We start from the raw sequence: 25,458 nt of genomic DNA, 5'->3' as shown, positions 1-25,458 counted from the left end.
TGTGGAATAAGATGGAATTTATTAAAACAACCAAAGCAGATTTTTCTACATCTACATTATCTTTTCCATTTAACATAAAAAATCAAACAACAGAAGTACAGAATATTAGAAGGATAATTTAAAAATACATAATTGATGCAAAACACAGCATGCCCTAGAAAGGTAACAATGACAAAAATAAAACATTTACAAACTACAGTCATGCTTTGGTTTGCCTTTAATGGCTGCATAGATATTTTCCCTGGCTAAATGCTTTACTCATTAAAGATCTTTTATTTACAGCATATGTAACATTGGATCCTTCACCTGTAATCCAGTACAATGTTTTTGTAGCTTTAGTAAATATGGGATACTTTTTGTGGCAAAAAAAACAACAACCCAGAAACAGTAAAAGCTTAGTGCACCATAGTCTGACTTTTATCCTCTTCAGCAAAGGATTAAGATACCAATTTAGTAGAACAGCCACATGCTATGTGTCTGGAATGCAATCAGACAGTTTCACCAGTATACTCATATGCCCTTGCTTATTAAGCAGCACTAAATCACAATTTAAATAAAGTATTCTGCACAAATAAGAGACCTGCTAATGGATGCAATAAAAAAGCATTATTACATTATTTGCTGTAATTCCATTGTTTTGTGTTATATCATTGCTCTGCCAAGAGAAACAAAGAAACAGTGGCAAGTTCAGCTCAGTCTTAGATACAAAAACAAAAATTACAATACAGCCTACTTACTATTAAAGCATCAAAGCCCAGCAAAATAAAAGAGGCTATTGTTATTCAAGAAAACATTAAGTCTACTTGTGGATTATTATTAAAACCCTCCAGAGTTTATTTTTGTTATTATTTTTCCCATACTTTCCAAATGTGTCCAGTATTGACTGCATTTTTCTAGTATTTTGTCCCACATCATTTTGCCAATTCTAGAAAAATCAATATGCCCCCGTTTTAGGGTTTCAGGTCCAGTTTCTGATTTATATTAATGATCTACTGTAGATCATGGTACAACCAGCAAACAGGTATCCGATGAATAAAAGGGGTGTCTGTAGAGCAACCACTGTAGAGCAAAGGCTGAAAAAAACAAGGAGTTACAAAATAAAAGCTACTGAGGACCAGGGTGACAATGGAAAGCTTAAATGAATGCAACAGAAGGTATCATAAACCTCTATTATAAATGTAACAGGGGGCTTACTGAAGAATCTGTGAAGTGGATTCGGGTGTTTATGTTGACTCCTCACTATCCCCTATACTGTACATCAGTTTGGGAAAGAACATGAAAGGGATTGCTAGATTTAATGTTATGTAAAGTGAAGTAATCAATTCATTAGTAATACCTTACCTAAAATGTATTTGATTTTAATTGCCACATTATACTGTACATATTACTGCTTTTTTGGAATAGATCCAAAGATGACTGAGTCTCTTCATTTCTGGAATCAAAATGATTTACACAGAGGTTATTAATGAAAATAAACAAATTATTTCATTCTGAATGAAGAAGATGATAAAAGAACATGATGCAGATGTTTAACAGTCTATAAAACACAGAAAAAGTCAACAGAATAGATTGTTTCAGGGTGAAACACTGACCAGAGGAATCAAAAAGGAAATAGTGATGAGGTAAGTTTAAAACTAGGAACAATATACATTTTACACAAAGGGTTGTGGGATGCCTAAATAAACTGGATTAGTCCAATAGTCTCTGTCATGGTTGACATCCCTCCTCTAGAGGGCCCTCCACTACTCTCTTGTCATTAATTCCGTGATTGTTTTTATGTTCTCCTGGTGTGCCTTGTTTGTCTTTCCCTATATAACCCCAGTGCCTCCAGGGCTCAGGGCTCAGCAATGAACTGTGGATGTCTAGAGGCCCACCTACTACCAGGCTATGGCTTGCCTGAGGGCATAGGCCTCATCCCCGACATCCCTGATCTCTGAGCCCGGGGTCTAGAGGATGTCACCCCATGATCCCTCAATGTTCTGTGTTTGTGTTCCCCCTTCCCGGGGATTTTAGCCTTGTCCTTGTCTCGGGATGCATCTCTGGGTATCGGAGTTTTGGACTATGCTCTGACCTTCCTGTGGACCTGCCTGGACTTGGTTGCCTTTGATTATTCCCTTGTGCACCTGTTCACGTACTGTCACTGTTCACTAACATCACTAATAAACCCTTGTGTGTCTTCCCTGAAGTCCGACTCCTGTCTCTGTCCAGATTCTACCGCCTTGCATAGGGTCTTACAACAAACCTGGGATGGATTGCTGAACCACATCTATGACAGTCTCCTTTCACCAGATACCATTCTTGGGTTATTTCGATTTTTATGATATGTAATGAGAGTAACAAGGCATTTTATCAATGTTAAAGATGACCATGCTGTAAAAACACAAACATTTTGCTATCTGTACATCATCATACTGATGCTAAGTAACAATATATTTTCAGGTGATAACTTCTGAAGACTTAGTTTTAAAGTATCTTCCACTTGCTGAAAACATTTAGATCTACTTTGAAATCAACTGGCTTTGTGAATCAGTAATGGGTTATAATCAACATTTTAATGTTTCCTCACTACCCAAAATGCAGGGTAGTATCATACATGCAGGATCAAGAGCTGAGCAGTAATACTCATCTCTCATTCTTTTCCATCTATATGTATTTCTAAACTGGTTTTGAGAATGCTGGCAAGATGACATTTATCTTTTCAGTTTCAATGAGAATAATAAAGCTTACAAATGAAATCACTTCTTCCTGAATTGGAAAGACACTTTAACTACATAAGCAAGTGGTGCTTTTACATGACTATGTACGGAACTGATGACTGTAACTAAAAATGTCTTCAGCAGCTGGAGAGTTGAAAATACCTTTGCATGAAAAAAAAGCAAAAGTGTTCAAATACAGAGCACAATCAAGTTCCGTTTTCTATCAATCTCCATTTGTCATGCACTTCAAATAACATTTTTTGTTACCCTTGTTTGGTTACAGGCTCTGTACAAGTCCTCAACAAGCCACACAGTCCAGCCAATAGCAGGGATCTGTCACTACTGCTGACGCTCTGCGTCTGTGGGAGCTGAGGTTTCCACTCTTAGCAGTGTCCTTTCTCTGGCTTGTCCAGGAACAAGACCTTCACCAGGTCCTCCAGTTCAGTCCGGCAGGTACGCAAGGTGCACATCTGACTGATCTGAGCCTCCCCTTCACGGAAAATCTTCCAGCGGCCTGGAAAATATCCAATTGGTTAAATACTGCCTTAGAGATTAAAAAATGTTATGGTTATGCATCAGTTTCCATGTGAATTTTCATATTGTTTACAAATATATGATAACATTTAGAAATGTTCATTCTCTTTTGTGAGGACATGTGTTAATGACACTAGCAGCTATTTGCCTAAAAATAAATGTCTTCCCTACTTGATGTCCATAGACACATTTCTTAAATTAACAGACTATTTGTGAGCTTTTGATTGAGATGAAAAAGGCTGTTTTAATGGTTTATTCTTCATGGATTGTTTGATTTGGACTGTTAGTCTGTGGATTAGACCCTATCCTTTGGTAAGAACAATCATTTTTTGTTTTTAAAAGGTCTTCGTTTACTCCAAATAATTTAGCCGTCATTGTAAAAGACTTGTGCAAGGGTTCGCATTAGCGGTAAGCATGTCAAAACCCACAGGGACCTGATTTTGTGAAATGCTTATCTGGTACTTTAGATAAAAATTGCTTCTGCTAACCAATGTGCTGTGTTTGGAGGTTTCTTACATACAGTAACTACTGCAGTGGCGCGGAATGCACTTTAGAGTCAGTGTGAAAGGACAAACGATCTTCTCAACATAATATAAAAAATCTGCTATACAAATGTTTATCTTCTACAGAATTAGTTAAACATTTTAGAGATGTCCCTGTATATAGATTAACATTTTGGTTGGTTTTAGGTTGTGTTGATGTAATGGAAGAAATAATTTTGGTTACAATTCACAGTCTAAAGAGGAGATATACAGTAAGAGAACCCTTGATATGCATGCTTTACACAACAAGTTGAATATTTCCTTCACTACTGAAAAGAGATATTCTAACTGTGAAACTCATGAATTTTCTACACGGCCGTTTCCTTGAACATTACTGCTGATGTATTGAACTGCTTCTTAGTAAAGATTCAACAGGCCATATGACAAGCAAGATTTTTTGTGCTGCATGCGGCATAAAGAATTATCAGTCTTATCAGGGAAGGGCAATGCGGACATACTTTGTGTGGTCTTCGTCAAGGGCTTGAAGTCACTCTGTTTGTGGAAATCTTTTTTTGAAATCTTCTCAATGTGAAAATTATGCAGAAGACCTGTATTGAAGAAAAAAAACATAGATTCATATTTTCATGAAGTAGGGTGTTGATGTATACAGTACGTTCTACAGTAAGAACAGCTTTTCTCCATGGTACTATACGACTCCTAGATACACTGTAAGTGTGTGCATGTACTTACTATGTCATGTAACTGAATTGATTATACCCACTCAAATTGGAAACTTGTTTTTTTATCACATCTTTACTGCACATGGCTTGCATTGCAGAGGAAAACCCGGGGCACACTTGTTCTAAGCATTAAGCAACATGTTGCAAGGTTTTCTGTACCTTGCAGAAGGGTTAGCGCCAGCTGGTGTAGTGTCATATCTCTCAGACATCACTTTAAGCATGCAGACACCCAGAATGCCCTAGGATGTGCTGTATGTAAAGCCCAAGAAACGTTAATTTACAAAAGCCTACCCAACACTGGTGGCACCCTGTAAATTGTACATCATTACTTTTGTCATCCTGGTCAAACTACAGTTTACCTGACATGGTTCAGGCTCAAACTGGTGACAGCTGGATCATACAGGTAAATCTGCTTTTTGAACATGAGTATCATTACTGGTTTATCCAGTCAAGAGCAGATATCTTGCCCTTTTCAATTAACTACATAAAAATTGAACAGTTCATAGTACAGATGGAACCTGCATGGCACACCAGTATAGGCAGTATCAGTATGAGCATGGCCATTGACTATTGTCTATGTATCTGGGATTGTGACATGAAATTAAGAATCAAAGAGCACAAAATTTGAAAATGGTAGCTTTTGGAAATATGATATTGCATTGCAGAGCGTAGGAATATGATGTGAGAGAAAGGCACAAATATATACAGTACACACCTAAAGACAGGTGACACATTCCCATAGAGATGAATCAGAAGAGAAGAAAACCAGTTATATCAACCCCATGAATACATTGTTCAAAGCTTATTAATCGACTGAGATCTTTGTAATCTACTCTTACGTTCCCAGCTTTATGACTGAGTACAACTAATTTAGACTGGCCTGGTATTTTATTTCAAGGCATGCTTTGTTTCTGAGACTCTGACTTGCAGGGCTTGAAATCACTGTGAATTATGCTTTTGCTCACCAGCCTGTCTTCCATTACATACATCTGAAAACCATGAAGCATAATAATGGGATTTATAACTGTGACACAGACCCTACCCTGAAGCAGGGTGGTCCTGAGTGTCTGCACACAAAAAAAAACACACAATGACCATGAAAAGTCCAAGAGGCTTTAATATACCGTAGGTCTTTCCAGGACAAACAGAAAGCAAGAACTCTAACAAAATAAAAAAAAAACCACAAACCCTCATTAGAGCTTGGTAAGCCATTTAAATACCAAGCAAAATCTCACCTAACCGCATGTGAGAATGTGTGCCCTTCACCACTTATCTAAACGCTTACTTAATTATCACCTACTGTGAGACTATTTACAAGGATTAGAGGCCTGGCAGTGGCCTCTAGTGGCCGATCATGTGTAATTACGGCCCTTACTTTAGTTGGCCTGCCTCAGACTGAAACAGAATGCCAGATAGGATTTATAGTGATACTATTACTTCATGCTATATATAAAAGATTCCTCATTTTCATGTAACCCAGTCTGGTTGCTCCAGATGTTTTCTTTTCGTAATTCATAAAGACAACAGTGATTGTGATTAATGTGTTAATTCGTTACAGTGCAGCTGATGTTGTAAAAACTGAATTTGGAGCACTTTGCTTGAATATTGAATCAAACTATCTACCTTTATAAGAAGGTTTCTAATATATGTAGGATATACTTAATGTTTATTGGAAAAAATCTGTAACTATATATTTGTATTGAACATATTTCTGATGCACCCACTGTTACTGGCCACTGTTACTGGCTGGTGAAGAAAGAGTCCATAGAAATATAATGCTTTATTCCAGTTGGCAAGCTGTAGCTAACCTCAAAATCTAGTGAGGTGTTTATTCTCTACCATAAAATGTTTTCAGATTTTTAGAACATTACATTTTCTATCCAATTAACAATAATCTTGATGACAAAAGAAAGACTTGGTGAATAACAGAATTACTACCTTTAACAATTGTCCATATATGTAGTTCTACCTCAGGTGGCTGCTCTGTCTCCAGTGCAATTTTTCTCATGGTACTTCCTTCCTCAGTTACCAAAGCTTCATACACTGGAAGGGTCTCTTCACCACAGAAATACTCATTGCTTTCATCTCTCTTGAGTGTGATCTCATCATCTGTTGAGATTACAGCAACAACAAAAAACATTATAGAGACCACATCACAATACTGAAATATTTTCATCTTCAACTTAAGTAGCAGGTATGAAGGTTGTTCAAAAAGATCTTTAGCCTAATATTGAAAGAATCTCCAGTGACAATTGCTCTTGTAGTTACTTAAGTGTGCACTAAACATACTCAAACATGTCAGAGGACTATTGATTCCTTTGATTCTGTTTGTTTTTTGGCTTCTGCAGAAGACCACAATGGGCAGTGTTATTTGCACAATAAAGCATGATGCAGCCACCAAAAAAATATTTTATAGGTGAATATTACAGATAAACAGATAAAGACAAAAAATTCAACTTGTAGCCTGGTGCATTTAAGCACATTTTAAGATACTTGCAAGTACGAAAACATTTGATATTTAAACTTATCTTATTAATAAATGAAAAATTCTGAATTCAGAGAGATCTGTTCATTCTGTTTCATACATTTGCAGATCTGACCTGCTGTGCTTGGCAACATTAGCCACCTCTTACACTTGCAAATGAAATGAATAGACAAATGCCAAATTTTCCATGGTAGCTTGTTTCATTATACTGATTTATATTATGACACATAACAGTGCTTGGCTTTATTGGCTGTATCTCATCTCCAGCACTTCTGTATCTTGGAGTCTGATATGCTGTATGTAGTAATCCAGTAAGAGCTAGTTACCCACGTTTATTAAGTCATGTAAGCAGCGGAAAGATTGTATTTGCTTCTTTGATTAAATTAAATACCCTAGATTGAAAACTAAAAATCCTAGATTAAATTTCATATATTCATTTTTTCCATATCTATTATATACTTCAACTTCTAAAAGAGTAGTAAGCTAATATGTTAAAGCCAAACAATCAGAATGCAATCAAATTTACAAATACATTCACTGGTAAACCTCCAAAGAATTAATAGATTGGACTTCTGCAAGCACTAAGTACAACATGTACTGAAATGTAATTCACAAGGCTTTAAAAGTTATTGTAGTAATTAAGATATAGTTTTTTAACAGTAATTTACACCCAATCTCATCCTATTACTGAACCAGGATCATCTTATGATGACACAATGTGTGAGAAATCCGTGTTCAATAGATTTTCTGTAGGACTGAAATCTGGAGATCATTCTGTTGAATAATGGTGGTGGTAGCTCCTGTAAACTGTAAACTCTTTGCCACATTTCAGGAGGGCCTATTGATGTGACCTAAAGTTTTGGCAAGCACATGTATATACCTGTACATTTATAATAACATTAAGTAAAGATGTTTTCAAATAAGCATAAAATTGCACATTTTCAACAAAAATATTTCCAGAGTGACGTTTTAAAAATAAAATGCACATTTTTAAATCCATGTGTTCTAAAGTTTCAAAGATGTACTGTAGTTGCAGGTGTACCATGTGTTTTTAAATGGTATACTTGTGTATTTCTGTATGCTCTTTGTATGACCTCACAGGAGCAGGTTTGTTAAAAAAGAAAAATCACTATGATTCTTTTTTTTTGCATCGGAGCCATGTAAACTTACTGTACGTTCTTGGCATAGTCAGAATTTAAAGCTTGCTTAATTTTAAAATGCCCTATTTAGTGATGTACTGTACCTACAGTAAGCAATTGATTTTAAATATAATTTTCCAAAGTATTATGGCATTATAAATGTATCATTTTTACAACTCATAAAGTCCCTACATCTATTAGTAAAAAACTCAAATATTGAATGGACATATTTGTGAGCTACATACTGTATATAATCCCCTCCAAAAACAACAGGTTTACATCATGTCAGTTTTAAAACAGACAAGCTGAAAATGGAATCTCACAAGGGTTTTTCTTTTTGCAAGCACATATTAAAACAGAGAATGTAAGGATTTTGGAAGGAAGAGTATGTGATTTCGATTAAAAAAAAAAAATCTACCTTGACAAACCTTGCAGCACTTGCCATCAATCTTTTGGGGGTATTTGCAGGGATACAGGTCTGGGCAGTGAAGTTTCCTGCACTCCTGTCTTGTTACATTACAGGTACACAGGACACACTCCATGACACCAAAGGACCGTAGGACCGGGTGCCAAGATTCTCCATGAGAGTATGTCTTCCCATTGGAAACACACACTGGACAAAGCAAAGCAAAATGAGTAATGCTGCAGTAGACATATTGTGACTAATTGTTGGTTGCTTAGGAAAAAAAATACCTGTATAATGCATTATAAAACTAGTGTCAGTTGCATTACAGTACAGGATCATTTTGTTTTGCAAAATGGGACAGGCTAATTTCCCTTGTGCATCAGACTTTAGCACTGATATGTTTTAATAATGTGTGTTATTAAACTGAGTGTCTTAATCAAAATTTAACTGGTCCCTATAAACATCTAAATCACCAAATAAACTTTTTTCACATTAGGGCTGCATTTTACCCAGGAGAAATTCTTTTTTTAATTTGTGTATTTTTTATATACTGTATACTGAGCAGTGCACAACTCACAGTGGTATTACCTTTTGCATGTCTAATAGAAGTAAATTAAAAAATATTCACAGCTAAAGCTATTGTTATAAAAAAATAAAACTATACACTCTTATGTTTCACATCTGAAGCATCCAGAATACTTAAGCATCCAGAAAATATTATTTTAATTTAAAGTAAAAATAATTATTCAACACATATTCAACACATTGAAACAACTCACAAAGACCAATGTGATAAACCTAACATAAAACATGTGGACATTGTATTAGTTTTCATTACATTCATCATAATGAATTAATTATATTGACAGTTCATTATATTACAAGTAATAGGTTTATTCCATGCTGAAAAAAAGAAGAAAGAAAACACAACGTTTTGGCCGTGGAGCCTTCTTCAGGTGTGAGACACCCGAAGAAGGCTGCACGGCCGAAACGTTGTTTTCTTTCTTCTTTTTTTCAGCATTGAATAAACCTATTACTTGTTCCTTTGCAGCCTATGCATGCTGACGCAGTTACCCACCTGAAATACTACAGTTCATTATATTAGATCTGTCAAGAAGTAAACTAAATTTTTTTCATATATTAAATAACTTTTTTTCTGTCTTTTACAGCAAACTAGTATAAATAAAATGAAACGCACATTAAACGGAAAGCTGGCTACTCTGTGCCTCACACTTATGTCTACTTTAAAAAAATGGGAAAACAAAGGCAAAACTTTTCCCTAAGTAAAATGTGGTCTGTTGCATTGCCAACATCTTCAGTCTTGTGTTTAAGTTGAGAAGCATCCATTTCATTTAATGTTAAATCAATTCTTCGTCATACACTGAAACCTCTCAAAAAAACCACTGTGAGAAGTGCCGCATTAAAAACATGTGGACATGTTCATTATTTTCGATCTGTCAAGAAATAAACGTAGTTTATTTATGATATATTTTAGATACCTTTCTGTCTTTTGCAACAAACTGGTATAAATCAAGGGAAACAGCACATCAAACAGAAAGTTGGCTACTCTGTGCCTCACACTTGTGTCTACTTTAAAAAATGGTTTTAACACAGAGGAAAATCTAAGGAAAACAGAGGCAAACATTTTTCCTAAGCAAAATGTCTTTATTTTCAACAGCTTCAGACTTCAGTCTTGACTTTAAGTTAAAAAGACTCCAAAAATATCTTTTTTATTTAAAGTTCAAACAATTATTCATCATACAATGTAACCTCTCATAAAAACCACTGCGATAAATGTAACATTTTTTAGAATCCTCAAGAGATTTTAGCTGGGTCCTAACTGAAACGATACTGTATTTCTAGTTTTTTGGTATTAAACTTGATAAAGGGCTGAAACTGGACCTGGCATCATGTACACTGCAACCTTGCTGATGCCACAACAGAAGCAGGAGATGCAAAGGACAAGGTTCTTGAGCACTGACCTCTGTTGTGCTTGTTTTTGTTGTTGATGACAATCTGAACAATAGTTCCAGATGTCTGCTGGGTGTCTGACATCAGCCCCCTGTGAGCCCTGAAGCTAGGCAGGCGAGGCAGATTGGACAGGGACTTCACAGGCAGCAGTTCATACTGAGGACGGTGATAGGAGTGCCTCTGAAAGAATGTTTGACACTTCAGACACTGGGACACCTTTGCTGTACATGCCTGTTCTACAGAGAGTGAATCAGATAAAATTACATATATACACAAAAAGAATAATTCTACTTAAGGTATATTGGGAGGATGAATTATGCTTTTGTACTTTGTGATTCCCTTTTCTGAGTTATGTTATTTAATAAATTCTACTTTTCCAGTCTGAGATTCTGTTTGATTTCAGAAGTAAACTTTTTTTCATGATATATTTTTAACAGTCTTTTTCTGTCTTTTACAACAATTGGTATAAATCAAGGGAAAAAGTACATCAAATAGAAAGTTGGCTAGTCTGTGCCTCACACTTGTGTCTACTTTAAAACATGTTTTTAACACAAGAAAAACAGAGACAAACTTTTTCCCTAAGCAAAAAGTGGTCTGTTGTACTGCAGACTTCTGTATTTCTAACAGATCCAGTCTTGTATTTATATACAGTATATTACAAATTGTGTCTGAAATGATTGTTTTCTCCTATGGCAGAAGACATTAGTCTCTATTGGCTGTACATATTGTTTCTTTGACTGTGCTGGAACTCCTGGAGGAACCTGTAGTTAATTAACAGAAATGCCAAATTGTGTAGGAAGTCTACATACTGCTTCTCTGTTTGCTGGTTGTCGAAATGCATCTCCATCAGACTGGTCCCATGAGGAATCCCCATCACCTGAATGCAAAGAACATCTTCTTCAGAAGAAATGGGGACATCTTTATCGTTTGTCCATACATCTGTCCATTTTCTAACCTCTTTAACCAAATCAGGGTTAGAACAGGCCATTTTCTAACCTCTTTAACCAGAATAACAAGGTATCTGGCAAGCAATGGACACAAGGCAGGATACACCCTGGATGGGACACCAGTCCATCACAGGGCACACACATACACACACTCACACCAGGGCCACTTTCCCTAGAATCCAGTTAACCTACCAGTAGGTCTTTTGACTGTGGGAGCAAACCAGAGCAACTGGTAAAAACCCATGTACACATGGGGAGAACATACAAACTCCTCACAGACAGCATACTGTACCAAGAATTGAACTCAGGGTTTCGGCACTGCAAAGAAGTAAGGCTTACCACTGTGCTGTCCCCATCACCCTTTCTTCTTCATCTAAATATTTTCTGCTGGGAGATACCACCACATTTTCCCTCTTAATTTATCATGATTTAGGTTATTTTTGGATAAATGATTATCTATATGGGCTTTTCTCATTTTAAAATATCCATTTAATCTAAAATGGGTAATATTCCTAAATGAGTGTGAGAGAGTTCTAACATTTAAGGTTGGAACATGTAAAAGTCCGGCTAAAGACAGGACAAAGTCACAACGTATAGAGAAACTAAATATAAATGGGAATTTGTTCCCTTTAATAATATGTAGATATGGAGGCTTCAGGACTGTAAGTAATGTAGTGCAGTAAAAAACACGACTGGTTCTAAATTTTAAAATAATGCATGTGTAAGAGGAAGACCATATTTAGTGCATCTTAAAAAATCAAAAGGGAATATTAATACTAATAATAGGGAATTATCCCTAATTAGGGAGTTCATATGATATGAACTATCTGAATAGTTTCAGTGGAATTATATTTTCTTCTCACCTTTACAAACTGGGCAGCAGGAGTCAGGAACAGAGATGGGGAGAGAACAGGTCAGCTTTGGGCAGGTCCTGAGCCTGCAGTACACACTGCCTTCCTGAAATTGAATTTCATTCAAATGTGTTAAACAAGGCTCTCCCAGAAAGACTTCCATTCTCAATAGTTTCTCCTTTTCTCTGTGCCGCATGCTGGGCTAGTGCAGCTCTTCTGAACAAGACCTACTGTACGTTCTTCTGCTGAAAACGCACTGTTCAGTTTAATGATCTCAGAAAGAAGCAAATAGTAGCTCTGTTGGCATTTTGTACAGATGGTTATAAATGCACAGTTCTGCTGATTTAATACTGCTCTAATGATAATATAAATGTAGGAACATTGTGTACAACTCCACACAACATGTGGAACGAATACAAACACTATTTAATTGAGATATAGACTGAATATTCAGAGGCACTATTTCTTGTCAGTACGGCAGTTTATGACCAATGAGACTCAACAATAAATGATAAAAGGTTAAGAGTTATTTTCCAGAAATACTGCAAACTGCCAGCTTGAGAATTCACAGTGTTTTTCTACTTTTAAAGTATTTATCCAGCAGTTTATGTACCAACTCTGGCTCTGCCATATTTCTGCTACGTTCACTCACCGAACAGCTACACTGCGAGCACTGGTTGGCCTGCCGATTTGGGAACAGACCCTCAGCCACAAAGACCTCCCCATGCTGGTAGGTCACTCCATTGTAGTCACAGGGCTTCCCACTCACTTTGGTCACGAGTGGAGCTGGAGAAGCTTCTGGAAACAAACCGCAATGGCAGTGGCCATACAGTATAGCATATGTGGAACACACCTAATAAAGAGCTGTAAGTCAAATGTGAAAAAACTCCCAAATAAGGTCCATCTCCAGCCATCTAGACAGGTATTCTAATTTTTAAAGATTTATTTTTCACGAACATGAAAAATACTATTGCAATCTAAGCATGATATGTGTATACATTTAAGATACCTATTTTAAATCAATGTTTAGAATTAAAATACACTGCTGTGTGATAGTATGAGATATCTAAGACATAATCAGGAGCAATATGTGTTATGAATATCAACAATTTACTCAGAGCCTCCACTAGTGTTTTTGTTACTGTAACAACTTTGTTATAAATATGGCTGAACAAAAATGTTTTGAATTTTGCACAGCAGTGCATATTATAAATAAAGTATCTAACAAATCTTTAGAACCTTTATACTGTCTTCTTGTTACAGTTTTATACTTATGGAAAGCATACTAAACATGATACGTGAACACCATTTTTTATTTGCAGAAATATACATCCCTTTAACATACTTTACAGTGTATTTAATGACCATTAAAACAATTATGCAAATTCCCATTCAACTCTTTAATAGGGGATGTTGTGTCGCTGTTTCAATGACTTCTTCTTGACCCATTCTCCTCTAAATCAAAGTAAAGCACTTTATTAAATTTCTAGTAAAAACAAATATTAATAACTCCAAAATAAAAATATCATTTTCTCTCACACTAATTCATAAAAATGTATCATGCTCCTTTTGATGGAACAGGTAAAAAGGAAAGTTATCATTTGTACATTTGTTCAGAATGTGTAATGTGGATTCTAGAAACCAATAGGAATTTTGGACAGTTAAAAAAACAACAAGGAGACACAGAGATGTGCCTTTATGCCAGTAAAGGGTAATAGAGGGATCAAAGCCACTAGCTTTTTTTTCCACTAAGTGAACCCAAATATAATAAATTCAGGTACTCCTTGTGTGGTGTTTTGCTCTTTCAGTAAAGTTACCTTAGAGAGGTGATTAGAGTCAAACCCTTCAGTCCCTTTAAACATCACGTTGCTTGGCAGACTTTTTATCCTCATTGATTAAAATGTAAGTGAAAAGCACTTACCAGGGCATCGGTGACAGCATTGTTGAGGAACTGGCACCGGACTCGCACACTGAAGAGGTGGGCATTTCACACGATTACACAGCACATTGCCACTCTGTCAGGCAAGATGTACAGTATCTGACATCAATATTAAGAACAAGAACTCTGCCAGGAGGCTGGGGTAAAACTAAAGTGCTTCTGCACATTATGACCACACTAATAAATCTTATAATCAAATACCTTTGGACTATGGAAGCATACTTTATAACTTATATAAGCCATTTTTCTTTTTATTGAAAAAGGTCAGGTCACAAATAGTTTTATATTCATAAAACTTGCTATGCTATCATTAATCCAGTGAATTGTATACAGTACATAAATAACATACTCAGTCCTCTGACAACAAAAATAATTAAACTGTGCTGCCTCCAAACAATATGTGAAACAAATGTAATTTCTCAATTATGTAATGTATAATTGTATTCTTTAGAACTTTAATTTAGATGGGTAGATGTTCTAGTTGGAATTCAATAACTGATACTGGAAGTACTGAATGTATAATACAATACAGACAATAGTAAGAGATGAATAATAAGTATATTACCTCAGCGCAAAGACAGTTAATACAGTACACAAATCCATAAGGCTCCAAATATGGGTGCCATCTCTCTCCTACTTTGTATTTCTTCTCTTGAAATACACAGAATGAGTCGGACTCTAAAAAGATAGAGAGGGAATTTGGTCTGGTTTGTCTCCTTTCAATAAAAGATAGGGCCTTCAAGCACCAGCATGTGCAAAAGAGCTACAAATGTATTTTATTTTATACAATCATTACAAAATGTAATATGATAAAGATTACTATTGTAATTTTATCTTGAAGTCTTTTAAAATAGACTTTTTAATGTTGTTAAACTGAAATAATCAAATAAGTCAAAGTTAAAGCCAAGCTAAAAATCAGAAAGGAGAAGCACAATGTTTCAGCTGTAGAGCCTTCTTCAGGTGACACCTGCCACCCTACACATTTTAAAAATAATTTATGATTAGGTCTGAGCAAGATGCCTGGCTGATTAATGTTTAACTATTGCAAATCATATTGAACGCATTTAAAAAAGGAAAATGTTTGGTCATCAAATGAGAGGAAAACATTTCCTGACAGCTCTTTTATATTTTCCAACATATTTTTATATAGTATAATATCTCCTGGATAGCATGGTAGCGCAGCTGTTAGCACTGCTGCCACACAGCGATGATGCCCTGGGTTTAACTCCTGATGTGCTATCTGGTGTGGATTTCCTCCTGGTGCTCTGGTTTCCACCCCCGGTCCAAAGACATATTGGTAGGTTAATTGGCTTCTGGGAAAACTGGCCCTTTTGTGTGTGTGTGTGCCCAGTGATGGACTGGTGTCCCTTCCATGGTATAGCCTGCCTTGTATCCATTGTTTGCTGACAGGTTCTGGTTCCCCAGCGAATTAGATGAAGAAGTTAAAAAATGGATGAATGGATAATAGATCATTAGCAGGTTTTTATTAGTTATAATAAAAACAAATACTTTAACTATATGAAACCATACCTTACAATCTATGTTTCAAAAAGAGAAAGAAATAGACGTGTCTCATCCTAGTGCTTTTTTTGTATTTAAAGTATTTCATTTTAGATCACTTATGTTGAAAATTGATGGAATTGTTGGTTTTGTCTTCCAGAATTAAGCGCATTACATACACAGCAGGAATATAAATGCTTTCAGTTTCTACAGTAAACTCTGTCCAATAAATAAACACATAGATGTACCATACAAGACTATAGTACATGCAGCCAGTTGGGGAGACTGCAGGACTGCTTCTCCGTTTTGGAATTTAAAAAAGTTCTGCAGATTAGAACCGCTGAATGCTAAACAAACCAAAGTGCACTTTACAATTAGTATAGATATCAGTCTCTCTCCACACCATATCCAGACTCATTTAGTGAAAATGCTTGGACAATTCTCCTTAACTTTCCTGTTTAAAATCAATCACCTCTCTCACTGACTAAACATTAGTGAGTGAGCAATTTCTATCTGAAAAATGATTTGTATTAAGACACATGACTTTCAGAAATGTTCTCTCTCTCTCTTACTGAACAAAATATTTAAGAAATAGCCTAAAGGCTGTTTGGATATTTTGTTAATCCATTAAATTCATAAGTTTCAAGTGTGAATTTCAAGTAAAGACAATGAATGAATACAACAAGTAGGTGTCCAGGTATCATTTATTAGAATATGGCACACACTCTACTTGCTTGGCTGTTGCATGCTGTCGATCACAGGGAGCACACAGACGAACATAGACATGTACATCCTCACACCAGGGCCAAGTTTCCCAGAAATCAATCAACCAACCAATATATCTTTGTACTGTGGGAAGAAACCGGAGCATCCAGAGGAAACCCTTTCAAAAACAGGGAGAACATACTCCATAACTTCAGAATAACTCCATGCAGATAGCACCCTAAGTCCATCTACAACTGAATCCACGGCCCCCATCCTGCAAAGCAGCAATGTTAACCACTGTGCTGCCCCCACCTGCTTTAACTTAGAGAAATCTAGACATAAACATCATAATCAGTCAGAATCAAGCACAGGCAATATTCTGAAAGATGGCATTTGCTCAAATAGAGAAACAGGCATGCCATTACGATTATCAAATTCTCACACAATGGTGGTACGTGGAATCAGACTGTTACACCTGGACTTCAGCCAGGATAATGGACTCCCACTCTTATGAAAGGTGTCAATGTCAAACGAACCATGGCTGAATTATTTTTTGTACCTGTCAAAAACATCAAAAAGATGCTGGAAGATGAGATAGTTTTACCATTTTTATTTTTCCAGTTTTCTTAACCACCCACAACCACCATCCGCATTAGGCTAGCTAACAGAGAGGATCATGTATGGATTCATCTCTTGTGAAAATGCCCAGATATTTACTGTATATTGATAGAATGGGAATATGACTGCCTGACCATTTCTGGGAACATGTCAAAGCACTGAGGATCAAACATCTTTCCAAGCCAAAAGTACCTATTTTACTATTTTTGGCCATAATTACACTGACCTTTGCATCCTGGATGCAATCCTAGAAAACAGAATTCCAGGACTCTTCTCCCAGAAAAACATCAGAAGCCAAGATTATCCTTAAACATGAATCACACTTTCCACCTTCTCAAAATGGTAGCCGAGTTTCTATTTAGAGGCTCTCTGTTTTCCACTCTTTTCAACATTTGTTTTATAAGAAGTTTTATTTTTGCCCCTTATTCAATGTAATAACATTTTAGATCAGTGCTGAAATATACAGTATATGGAATCACAATGAAAATCAATTCTTTAATTTTTAAATAAGTATCTCATTAGACCCATAGTGTTATTTATATTTTAGTCAACAACTCGGTTCAATTATTTTGAGTAAGATTGTTCCTTGGGATAATAAAATACTGAACTCAAGTGGTGTATTCTCCTAAAAACCACTGGTTTGGCATTTGAGTTGAGTTAAAATTGATAAAACGAGTTAAGAGTCTGTATAAATATAGACATCCATCCATTTTGTAACCACTTTATCCCATAAACATGGTTTGTGACAATATAAAAAGAAAGATATTAGTCATATGCAGTATCCTCACTAATGAATTATCTTGATTCAGCACTGCACTATAAAAATTATGAAAAGGGAAGAAATTGCATTTAATATGTGTTGTATCTGCCTAGCATACATTATCATGGATTGAGGTACAACTACCATTAAAAATTCAATTTAAGGACAACGCATATTCAGCTGCTGTGTTTTAAATGCATTAGAAATGATGTAATGAAACACTTCTTACGTTTGAGAGAGTCCGATCTGACTCCTTCAATGACTGTTAGAAACAACATCCACATCAGGATCACAACAAAGTCTTCAAATCTCCACTGCTGTGCCATGTTCCCTGACATCTCAGGATTCAGTATCGAATGTCTCCTGTGACAGAAAAAGCAAAATTCTTTAAAATGACACAAGCAAAATAACTTTCAAACTTTCCATTCCCTGAAAATAAATAACTGTAAATGTTTCAAAGGCATAAATGTAGCAAGAGAAATTACTTCTAAGAAAATATACAGTAAATTGAGCTAAATGTTTTCAATGAAACTGAAGTGCAGTTCTGGAATTTGTATGAACTCAAAAAAGCACCACAGCTTCTGAGCTTCCTGTAAAACTCGCCTAATTTCCAATTGTCTCTTTATCTCAGAATTATTCTCATAGTATGAGTGAGCATGTGTAGAAAGCTCACCTTTTTGAACCATTCTTCTTTTGAAATCCAGAAAGCTCCACAGAGCACTGATAGGAAGAACAGCATGTCTCTTACTAATATCAAGGCACACTGGTAGGTGCCTGGGAAGTCACAGGTGTCACTTTTGCCCATTTACTGATTACTTAACTGGGGTTCTTCAACTGAAGGTGCACAACTGACTAATTTCTGCAGGCCAAACATAGTGACAGACCACCCAAATTTGCACACAAAAAGATGATTGTTTTCGACAGGGTCTGCAGTCTGTGTCAGGGTTTGTAGTAGACCCTATGCAATGCAGTAAGAGCTGGAGAAAACAGGAGGCGTGGTATGGGAGAACACACAGTGGTTTAATGGTGCACAAAATAACAGTGACAGTCCGTGTCATTAATCCATCCTCTGACGCAACAAGGTTAAAATCCCTGGGAAGGGGGAAAACACGAACACACACAAAGCATGGAGGTCCTAGGATGACGGGGCGAGCTCCTCCAGACCCTGGGCTCGGGAAACGGGAGGTGTCGGGGATGAGGCCTATGCCCTCAGGAGACGGACGTAGGATATCCCGATGCTAGGCGGGCCTTGCGACATCTGTACCTTAATGTTGAAACCCGAGGACTGGAGGAGCTAGACTTTAAATAGCAGTACACATGACAGGCCACACCTGGGGAACATAGCAACAATCTCGGGACTAATGACAGGAGTAGTGGAGCGCCCTCTAGGGGAGGAATGTCGGGCGTGACAGTGATTTCTGACCCCTGGGACACAAAATGAAGCACATCAACTGATCCCATGGGTTTGTTTGGTTGGTCTGTCACTACGTTTGGAGTGTGGAATCCCTCCAGTCTGTGAGTGTCGGCCAAAGGGTTTCTGTACAAGAGTGACCCCTATGGCATGCTTCTCCAATCCTAGTAGCAGAGAGACAGGTTTTCTAAGTCCCCAAGACCTTCAAACAATAATGAATTGATATAAGTCGTTAAAAGATGAGCTGGAATGAAAACTTACAGACACAACAGCCCTCCAGAACTAGGATCGGCCCTGTGGTTAGCTAGGCGCCTAGGATACCACAGTGTTATCAGCGACAGCCACAACATTATGTTCAATGTAACTCTGCTGTAGTTAGTGCTTACAATGTGAAAAAAGGTGGTTAACTTGATAAGTGCAAATTTAGGAGGCGGATCTGCACAGTCCTTTCTCCTTCTCTGTTTGCACTGATTGATGAGCCAACTGCAATCCCAGGAGACTGATGGGGATTTAAAAAGAAAAGCAATTTGAAAAAGTGCATGACATTTTGCAGTGGAGTTTTAAGTGTTCCAGTGCACTGCTAAAATATGTCACTAAAATATTTAGTTTGAGGCAATCTTTAGATATGCTGTGTCTAGTCCATTATGATCCAGCACTTTAATGATGTGCTTTTGCAATAGTATAAGTGCCATAAAAGCAACTATTTAAAATGCCTATTATCCTTAATTTGGGATCAATTTAAATCAACTACAAACAATGTAATATTTAATATGCAGCAAATCCATGCCCTGGAACTTTGCCTGTCTCTTCCAGTTCCATTATTTTAATTGTAATCCAGTCACTCCCTCGACAGACTAATATTTACATTTTTACCTCAAGCTCGAATGAGAAGCACTGAACAGCTTGGAATAATGTTCAAAAGACACAGATTTATCAACGTTTGTGTAAATTACTATAATCTTTTAACATTATTTTTCACGTGGCTGGTGTTATTGGAAGATTATAGATTACTTTGTAGTCCATCATTTAAATCTTCTAAACAGCTCATTACTTCAAATGCTATCTGCCAGCTCTTGATTAAAACATAGAGCAGTGGAAGTTTTTGTACAACTACATTCATTAACCACCTTGTTTAGCTAATATCCTCTAATGGTAACAAAGACCCTTCTGAAAATAGGGTCCTCAACTACATATTTTTATAGACTACCCTTTGCTTTATGAACATTTACAGTAGCTTGAAAGGTAAACTTTTACAGCTTCATCATCATAGGAAAAAACAAACTTAACTTTGAATATTACATTTATCAATATAATATATATATATTTAGAATTAATTTAAACAGCACAACCATGAGGGGAAGACAAATTCAGACATTAAGGAATGTTTTTGAAGAGAACTTTGCTAAAGTGAGTCACAGAGGTTACCGTTCTTGGTGTGGAAACTGTTCAGAACAAAGGTAAACCTAACTAACTTTAACTAAGACACTCACAAAGATGTTAGAAGGTACAGGCCAGGAATGCATGAGTCAAATTATAACTTTGACACAAACAGAATGCACAGAAAAATAAACAAAATAGAATGAGCTGAGAAAAAAGCACAATTACAATGTCTGAAGAGAGAACAATTATGTGAAGCATGGTTCAATACCTATGATGTAATCTGGCTTAGCAGTATGAGACCCAGACACAAAATTGTCTCCTTGTACACATCACTTACAGTACCTGCCTGATTTAACAGCAATTAAGAATTCTCATATCCTCACACTCTCCTTTACACCACAGATGAACAGCTCTGATGACTTTATGGTTATTTTGCTTTCAGACATTGTTATTGTGCTTACTCTTATAAAAGTACTATTACTAATATTATTAGCAGCTATTTATTTACAGCAAACAGCTTTTATGTTTGGTAAGAATCCTAATTCATTTTGAACGTATTAAAACAGCCAGACATTTCATTTATTAATGCCTCGTTCCAATCATGGCAAGTTACTTCAAAAAACATTTATGTAAACAGAATCCAAAACCAAACACTACAAAAACAGAACATATTTAGAGCAATTAGGACCATGTGGTAGTAATCAACATAACATATTTAATTCATTTAACATGCAAATTTAAAAGATATATTCATTAGGTTTTAATTTTCAAATTAAAAGTAGTCATATCCAACAGTCGAAGACCATCTACATAATAGCATAAACTGTACTGTTTATACTCATTTTCTCTTTATGCCCAAGACCAAAACCACTTGCAATCTTAAGCTTACTTTATAAAAAAAATATTGCTTGAAATACGTATCCCAGAGTTTAGGGACCATCAAACTAAAGGAGTTGTCTCCTTGGATCTTACAAGTTAACCTCTTGGACTAAAAGATGAACCACATTGGCAGGTGACTTTATACATCCTTGTGTCATATCCATATGCTAGCCATGTGAGACGTGTCTATCTGGAATCCTTCAAACATTTGTGCTTAGTCTTTATGACATGCTCATTCAAAATAAAGTCAAGCAGCATTCACAATTTGACTCACTTTGTACTGATCTCAAGATTAACGTGTGTACTTCTTAGTTAGAAACGAGTCCTGCTTAAAGCTTAATACACTTAAGCTTAAGACACAGAACGGAAAGGACATTTGCAAATCTGTATTCAAAAGAGAGGTCTAATTATAGGGATTAACATGTAACATAATAACTAGTGTGGCAGTCAAAGGATTATTTATTTGAATAATTTCATGCAGGGATCATTCATACAGGCAACAGTAATCCCTTCTACAGTATAACAGTCTCATCTGCACGTACAGTACTACACCTCCATCTTCTTTTTTTTGGAGTGAACACCTTTTAGATACTTTAAGTTATAAAATATAGATTTGCTTTCAGATTTAAAATAAAGGTTGTGGGAGTGGTGATGACATAAATAGAGGGTTTAGGGTTTGATATTGGACTGGCTCACTTCTTTGTAGAATTTACATTTCTGCCTGTGTTTGCATGAGTTTTGCCTGGAACTGTGATTTCCTACCATCTCTCACAAGCATGCTAGAATTTTATTTGGCTCTACAAAATTTCCCATTGCATAGGGATTGGCAGTAGGAAATCCTCCTTATTAACACACCCTGTTAGAAGTACCTCTGCTACACTGCTGAGCTCAATTTGATTGGTACATGGTTCTGCAGGAGGACAGAAGTTTCAGTGGAAAATTAAAACACTGCCATTTTATGTCTTAGAATATTCAATGAATTTACTAAAAAGGATCCAACAAATAGACCTAACTGTAAGTTAGTCATTTAAAAAAAGGACTGAATAATTATAATGGTGTCAAGTGAAGATTTCTATACTGTAGACTCAGTATTTTCTTTTTAGAAAAAAAGACTGTCAAGCCAAATGTTTTCCTATTATAATAAGTGGAGACTTGAGTCTTTTCTTTTTGTATTTTAGGGGCTTGTTATATTTATATTTATACCATTCCCAATTATGTAAAGAATTATGCTTCTTTACATAATTACCAATGCTGTCACCAATCTTTTTGCGCCAACACGGCTTACAACTGGAAACCAACTCTTCCAAGAAAAACTTCCACCCAAGACAAAATCATCATTTATTTCCAGACCAACACCACATCAGTCCCAGCGATGAGTGATTGGATTAGGTAAAAATATGATCTTAGAAGCTTTGATTTTCTTTCTTAAATTCTAACATGAAATCTGCCTGATTCGTTTTTCAGCAGCTCTCTCTGTGCTCCTTCTTGAGTATTTCTGTTTCCTGAATGGAGTACAGTCCTGTTTAAATGGGGTATCCCATTTCTACTGTCTATAAAATTACAAATCGTCTTCAAAATGACCCAATCCCCCACTTCTCCTCTACTCCTGAAGAGAATTTCATATGGATACCAGGATATTTCTTTGGCAGTACTTTTTATACCTTGTGTACTCATGATAATGGCTCAATACAAAACACTTTTATCCCCCTTTTTATTGCTACCCAGTGTTCCTAGCACACCTCCTGCACATCTAAAAAGCTTTGCTGTCTGAAACAAGGATGTATGCAAAAGATGGCAGTTTACAAAATGGTAGGAGATGGATAAATTCGTAATAAATGTTGAACGCTTTCGTATACCTCACATATACAGTACAGTAACATAAAAACGTTAACGTTGTAAGGGCATGTGCAATTTTTCCATATTTCTAAGAAAATATTGTTCAGATGTGCTTGTAGTTGGAAGCATATTGAGTAGGAATCTAATATTTTCGCGGTTATATTTTCAGGCCCTTACACATCTAATCTTGAAGTATCTCTACTTAGTAAAATGTGTCCTTATGCAATTGACTTTCTATTTGCTCAAAGGACAAAGAAATAATAAATAATAAATTAATGTTCCCTATCTAAACAACTAAGTTTAAAATACAAAAATAAACTTTTAAATCGAAAGAGTCTTACGTTATATTAGTAAAGGCACGTTTATCGTTAGGATTAACCCATTATCACACATTTAGAAAATCTGCTATTCACGGTGCTCTTTGAGCATTACAGACAATTTTAAGAGGATTCGTGCAATTAGAGTGTCATTCCGACAGTTCAAGAGAATAAAACTCGTGCGCCGTCCATCTCTTAAAGGCACACAATACCGTAAATTAATACATTGTCATTGTGATATTGTTGTTATATTAGTCACGTAAATGTCCAAACTTTTATGTACACACAAAATAATTTAAACTAAGTTTTCGAAGAATAGCGAGAAATAAAATTATAGGTCAGATGACTTCTATATTCCGTTTATTCCGGAGTACAACAGCAGCATGATAACAATAACTCATGAGCTGGGCTCTGTCGACGACGTTTACAGATTCGGCAAATGATTTGTTGACTATTGTTATTCACAATGACGATGGATAACATGAGTTTGCATCATCATTAAAGTTTAATTTTAAAAATATACAACCAATCAAAACCAGGTTTATTATTTTACAATATATTTTTGTATTGCTTGAAGTCAATGTAAGATTGGTGTTTTTAAAGATAAAGGCAACGTTCATGGGTCAATATAAGTACATTAAAGTGTTTAAGCAATAATAGCCCAGATTGCACTTAATCATATTTAAATCAAAGTTTTTAGAGCAAACTATAGGTCTTACAAATATTTATTTAATAGGAAATTCGCATTCATTCTTAAAATAGTATTATGATGTTCTGAATTTTTAATTATTTAAAAATCACCATCATCATACTTTTTTAAAATAGATGACATATATACAAAATAAAACACTGTAGCGCTACCGGTGACAGTGAAATTAATCAAATGCAGTAATATATTAGAAGAACAAAAGTAATACGCAAGGTTATTTGTACTATATTCGTATTAAGTAGTTTAAAAGAAAACTTACCAAAACTGTGTTTTACGCAGTGCCTTATTTCCTCAGCACGCCAATGAAGTACCAATTCCCAAATTTTTTCAGCACCGTTTCGCACGTAAGAGTCCGTGAGCTATTCTCGATTTTTTGTCAGATTCTCAAGTTTCCAAAACTCAGCTCACATGATAAGAGAGAAAACTGTTCCCGAAGAGTATACGATTATGTCTTTTAATAAAAAGGAGTAGCACCTGACAAAAGGAGAAGTGATGTTAACTTCAGAACTTCAGAAAACAATGTTTCGACTGGGACACCTGACTACTCTCGACCAAAACCGACCCAAATTGACTCGGATGAGTAAAGGGCTTGTCAGTAAGGCACAACACTAAATATTCCTTCCTGGCGCTCTCTAATCTCATCTGTGAAATACAGTCAAGAGGCAGCAGGAAAGAAAAAAAGTCAGGGGAAAACGTTCTGCCAACTTTTTTTTTTCACATCACGATTGAGAACAGCAGATCTGCTTAAAAGAAAACTGGACTCTTGGTGTTTGGTTATTTTCCACAGAGACTACTTGTGCGTGGAGTTGAGCTAATTGAGATTTTACAAGCCTTAAGTTAGGGGCCAGAGGAAACAAATCTGCTAGGTGAGAGAAAACACACAAAACCTTTAGATACCTTATGATGTGTAGTATTTAAAATGAACATTGAGATCCGAAACAATTAATAAAGTCTTGTCTGTAGTTAATGTTAATAAATAGAATACAATGCCAAGACAGTGTAAGGAAATTATGACTTTGTTTTCCATTTTTCATTGTGTGCCATAGCAAATGTACATGTGTCTAGCTCATGTCAAGGACTTGATAGAGTGAGTTAATATTCTCCTCCCATCCAGTGGAGCAGGGACCAGCTGTGCGTTTATACTAGAAAGTAC

General features: G+C 36.0%; 1 protein-coding gene across 3 annotated transcripts; it reads right to left on the bottom strand.

Annotated features, from left to right (window-relative positions):
• On the bottom strand, positions 1-24,967 carry LOC148653691 (chordin-like protein 1). Of its 3 annotated transcripts, none has more exons than XM_088648962.1 (12): positions 24,565-24,966; positions 18,003-18,136; positions 14,756-14,868; positions 14,173-14,266; positions 12,904-13,046; positions 12,264-12,357; positions 11,263-11,330; positions 10,465-10,633; positions 8,495-8,689; positions 6,391-6,561; positions 4,231-4,320; positions 1-3,210 (listed from the first exon to the last, which is right to left on the bottom strand). In XM_088648962.1, exons 2-12 carry the CDS (start codon positions 18,109-18,111, stop codon positions 3,080-3,082), a joined length of 1,377 nt encoding a protein of 458 aa, XP_088505088.1. In that variant the 5' UTR covers positions 18,112-18,136; positions 24,565-24,966; the 3' UTR covers positions 1-3,079. The 3 variants fall into 3 exon arrangements, with proteins under 3 accessions (XP_088505088.1, XP_088505087.1, XP_088505089.1); XM_088648961.1 differs by having other exon boundaries at positions 12,904-13,049; positions 24,565-24,964; XM_088648963.1 differs by having other exon boundaries at positions 3,071-3,210; positions 6,422-6,561; positions 12,904-13,049; positions 24,565-24,967.
• Between the last annotated feature and the right edge of the window lie 491 nt (positions 24,968-25,458).

Source organism: Lepisosteus platostomus, chromosome 10 (assembly GCF_059453375.1).
Source record: "Lepisosteus platostomus isolate fLepPlt1 chromosome 10, fLepPlt1.hap1, whole genome shotgun sequence".
NCBI classification, from domain to species: domain Eukaryota; kingdom Metazoa; phylum Chordata; class Actinopteri; order Semionotiformes; family Lepisosteidae; genus Lepisosteus; species Lepisosteus platostomus.
The sequence above is the reverse complement of the archived record's forward strand: the minus strand, read 5'-3'. Positions and strand labels throughout refer to the sequence as shown.

Coding starts and splice junctions, on each gene's coding strand:
- LOC148653691 (XM_088648961.1), bottom strand. CDS start 18,111: ATGTCAGGGAACATGGCACAGCAGTGGAGATTTGAAGACTTTGTTGTG. Junction 13,050..14,172: donor ATGCTGTCACCGATGCCCTG/GTAAGTGCTTTT, acceptor GTTTGTTTCCAG/AAGCTTCTCCAGCTCCACTC. Junction 4,321..6,390: donor TATATGGACAATTGTTAAAG/GTAGTAATTCTG, acceptor TCTTCAATACAG/GTCTTCTGCATAATTTTCAC.